Source organism: Pygoscelis adeliae, unplaced genomic scaffold, assembly GCF_000699105.1.
Source record: "Pygoscelis adeliae isolate BGI_AS28 unplaced genomic scaffold, ASM69910v1 Scaffold36, whole genome shotgun sequence".
Lineage (NCBI taxonomy): Eukaryota > Metazoa > Chordata > Aves > Sphenisciformes > Spheniscidae > Pygoscelis > Pygoscelis adeliae.
In genome coordinates this window covers 5,330,705-5,334,489 of record NW_008824934.1, presented here as the reverse complement: position 1 = coordinate 5,334,489, position 3,785 = coordinate 5,330,705, and the positions used below count along the sequence as shown (strand labels likewise).

Sequence of the window (3,785 nt, the reverse complement as noted above, 5' to 3'; positions counted from 1 at the left end):
GAGCTGCTCAGTGGGGCCCCGCTGCCCCAGGGGACAGAGCTCTGCAGGCAGCCAGGCCCGGCTGGCGGGGTGAGAGCTGAGCCTCGGGGGTCCGGAGCATCCCCAGCATCTGAAACATCCCGGGATCCAGAGCATCCCCAGCATCCAGAGCATCCTGGGTCCAGAGCGTCCCTGGCATCCGGAGCACCCTGGGATCCAGAGCATACACAGCATCCGAAGTATCCTGGGGTCCAGAGCGTACCAGCATCTAGAGCATCCAGAGCATCCTGGGGTCCAGATTATTCCCTGGTCCAGCACACCCAGAGCATCCCGCCATCCAGAGCATCCCCGGCATCTCGAGCATCCCGGCATCCAGAGCACCCCAAGCCTCCCTGGTGTCCAGAGCATCCCCAGCATCCAGAGGCAGTGTCCAGGGACATCCCAGCGCAGGGGGATTTGCAGGGACTGCAACGGTTGTGAGTAACGGGGAGGGGAACCTTGCTGCTGCTGATCGGCTCCTGGGAATGTCACTCTGCCCCGATTGCCAGTGAAGAGAGAGAGGGGGGGAAGAGAGGGAGAGGAGGAGGAGAGGAGAAAGGAGGACCGACACAGAGCAGAGAGAGAGGGATGGTACTTCTTCCCCTGGAGCTGGCTCCGGCGATGATCACCTAGCACAGGTCACGGCCGGAGAAGGTCCCCCCAGCTCCGGAGCCAGCCCTGCCGCCCGGCTCCTCATGGAGGGCGATTTGGGGGCCCCCAACGCCAGCGTGCTGGGGGAGCGCTCGCTGCTGGTGGGGAGCAGCTGGGTGGCCGCTTTCCTCTGCTTCATCATCCTGCTGACCACGGCGGGGAAATTCCTCCTCATCCTCCTCATCGTCACCCAGCGCTCCCTCCGCAACACCTCCAACTACTTCCTGGTGTCCCTCTTCATGTCCGACCTGATGGTGGGACTGGTGGTCATGCCCCCGGCCATGCTCAACCAGCTCTACGGCCGCTGGGTGCTGCGGGGCGACTTCTGCTCCCTCTGGTACTCCTTCGACGTCATGTGCTGCAGCGCCTCCATCCTCAACCTCTGCGTCATCAGCTTGGACCGCTACCTGCTCATCATCTCCCCCCTCAAATACAAGCTGCGAATGACCTCCTGCAGAGCCCTCTGGCTCATTCTGGCCACCTGGACCTTGGCTGCGCTGGCCTCCTTCCTCCCCATCAAGATGGGCTGGCACGAGCTGGAGTTCGAGGTCCGGTCCCCAAACGTCACCTCCCGGGGGGACGAGGACCAGTGCCGGCTGCTGGTCAGCTTGCCCTACGCCCTGGTGGCCTCCTGCCTGACTTTCTTCCTCCCGTCCGCCGCCATCTCCTTCACCTACTGCCGCATCCTCCTGGCGGCCCGCAAGCAAGCGGTGCAGGTGGCTTCCCTCGCCTCCAACGTGGCCACCGTCACCACCGATGAGACCACGCCGCAGGTAAGGTGGCCACCGGGCCGTTGCTCCTTGCAGACCCCCGTGGTTTGGGTGCCTGGGGTGTTTCCGCCTTCGGGACGGCCTCGGGGCTGGAGCCGGCAAAGGGTTTTGGCAACCAGACGGCGGGGAGGGAGATTTTGGGCAACATCCACCCCTGTGATGGGAGGAGGGCGGCTCCGCGCTGTCCTCGGAGGTGGCCCGCGTCTTGTCCCAGCGATGGTGCGCTTTTCAGCTGCTCAGCAGCACAGAAACAGCATGAGCAGAAGCAGAGAAATAAATTAAGACACAGGCGAAAATGCTCAGCGGTGCAAAATAAATGCAGTTTCGCCCCCCTCTTGGCTAGCGTCATCCTGGAGGGTTTAAATCTTATCTGACTTTCCACTCATAAATCTTGGCCGTGGTGGGTGTGAGACATATGGGAGAGAAGGATTTAAATAACAGCAAATACCAAATTCTGGAGAGCACCCGATTTTGAAGAGCCGGCGTATATTTTTGTTACCTGGTCGATAACGGGAACCACAAAACGCCTCCTTACTGGATCGCTGGTTAAACCAGCGTGTGCGTTTTTTATAACCAAAACGTGGCCGCACTTGTTTGTATTTCTCCAGGAGAAGGTAATTGCCACTAAATCCAACAGCCTTAATTCCCCGTAATAGGCTTTATCGCCCCCATATCCTACAGGGAAAAGACAAACTTAATTGCCTTTAAATACCTTGATTTAGTTCGTTGTTTTCTCTCTTTTAAGAAAGGAGCCAGGACACCCTGACCCGGCCCGCTCTCCCGCACGTGATAAGCTGTACCAGACTTTCAAAAGGAAAATGAGAATCAAAGAATAAACAGCCAATATAAGAAAATGTTCCTTTCCCCCCCGGATGCCAGGTTTTCGGACTCTACAAACACAACCTGCTGCAGCCCTGCAGCCCCAGCGCTGCCCCGCTCAGGGGACCGGGGGATGCTCAGGTGCTTTGCTCTGCCGTGGAAAAACCAACATCCACCCCCCGTATTTCAGCGGAGGCAAGTGTCCCAGCAGATTCCTAGGAGCCCCGAATCGGCTCAGGGCGAGCTGAGAACGAGGTGTCAGCCAGGGAACCCTCCAGTTTCATCTTTTTAACCAGATTTTTGTTCCCTTTTTGGGCAGGAAGCTGAGTGGCAACGGGGCCTCATTTAATTACGGCAGAGGGCTGAGATAATAACTTAATTTTAGATTGCAAGAGTGGATAGAGGACTGCATTAGTTACGGTGTTTGTAGGCTGAAATGTCTGACATCCTGCTTTTAAAAATACAATTAGTTTGCTGCTCTAATCAGCAGCTAGAGCTGCCTCTTTAGGGCATGCTTTACTCTCACCAAAACATTGACTGAGTCGGATTTTTCTATAAAAGAAGCGTCTTAATGATAAAGCCCCTATTTTACAGTAAAAAAAAAAAAATACTCTCGCTGTTGAGGGTTTCTATTGCTTCCTCTTCCTGATTTACGGTTGTGTGCCATCCTCCTGCCCCTTGCAAGAAGGGAAATAACAGCAGGGGTTTTTCTGCAGGATTTGCAGCCCCGAACGCCACTCTCCTTGGGCAGGAGGCTGGCGCCGGTGCTGGCGGCTCCGGCCCGGGGAGAAGCGCTCGCTCACCGCCCCATCTCCCGCTGCAGGTTCCCTGCGCCCCGAGCCAGCCCGCGGCCGGCAGCGAGAGCAGGAGGTTCGCCAACAAGCACAGCAAGAAGGCGCTGAAGGCCAGCCTGACGCTGGGCATCCTCCTGGGCATGTTCTGCGTGGCTTGGCTTCCCTTCTTCGTCACCAACGTGACGCAGGTAGGCACGTATGGGGGTTTTTATGTCGGGTTTTCAAAAGCTTTTCGCTTTGAATCCAGCTGGGTTGGATCTCAGATGCCTGCAGGTCTTGCTGGAAAGCCTCTGGGACCAAAGACGCAATTTCCCCAGGGAGCAACGGCAAGGAAAAACCCTTCCAAAGCGTTTTGGAGGGTTCCTTCGAAAGGAAAATGTTGGCGTGCCTGGGAAACCGCTCTGGATCGGGGCCGAGGTGGGAGCCGCTGCTAACCCTTGCTGTGTCCCCCCGCCAGGCTGTCTGCGGCTGTGTCCCGGCCGGCTTCTTCGACGTGCTCACCTGGCTCGGGTACTGCAACAGCACCATGAACCCCATCATCTACCCGCTCTTCATGAGGGACTTCAAGAGGGCCATGGGCAAATACCTGCCCTGCTGCCGGCGCTCGGGGGAGCCCCGTCCCAGCGCCATCTCCCTCTCCATGAGGAACTCCAACAGCGTACCCCCCGCCGCCACGTCCCTCAAGAACGTCCTCACCTTGCAGGCTGAGACCGACTCGATTGGCTCCGGGGCG

The 3,785-nt window shown here is 57.9% G+C and overlaps 1 protein-coding gene across 1 annotated transcript in view; it reads left to right on the top strand.

Annotated features, from left to right (window-relative positions):
* The first annotated feature begins 713 nt into the window (after positions 1-713).
* Positions 714-3,785, top strand: part of HTR6 (5-hydroxytryptamine (serotonin) receptor 6, G protein-coupled) — a 3,225-nt gene continuing 153 nt past the window's right edge. Inside the window, exons 1-3 of the mRNA XM_009325246.1 lie at positions 714-1,442; positions 3,082-3,240; positions 3,510-3,785. The exon at positions 3,510-3,785 is cut by the window's right edge and continues 153 nt beyond it. Coding sequence (XP_009323521.1) covers positions 714-1,442; positions 3,082-3,240; positions 3,510-3,785 — 1,164 coding nt within the window. The remainder of the gene's footprint in view (positions 1,443-3,081; positions 3,241-3,509) is intronic.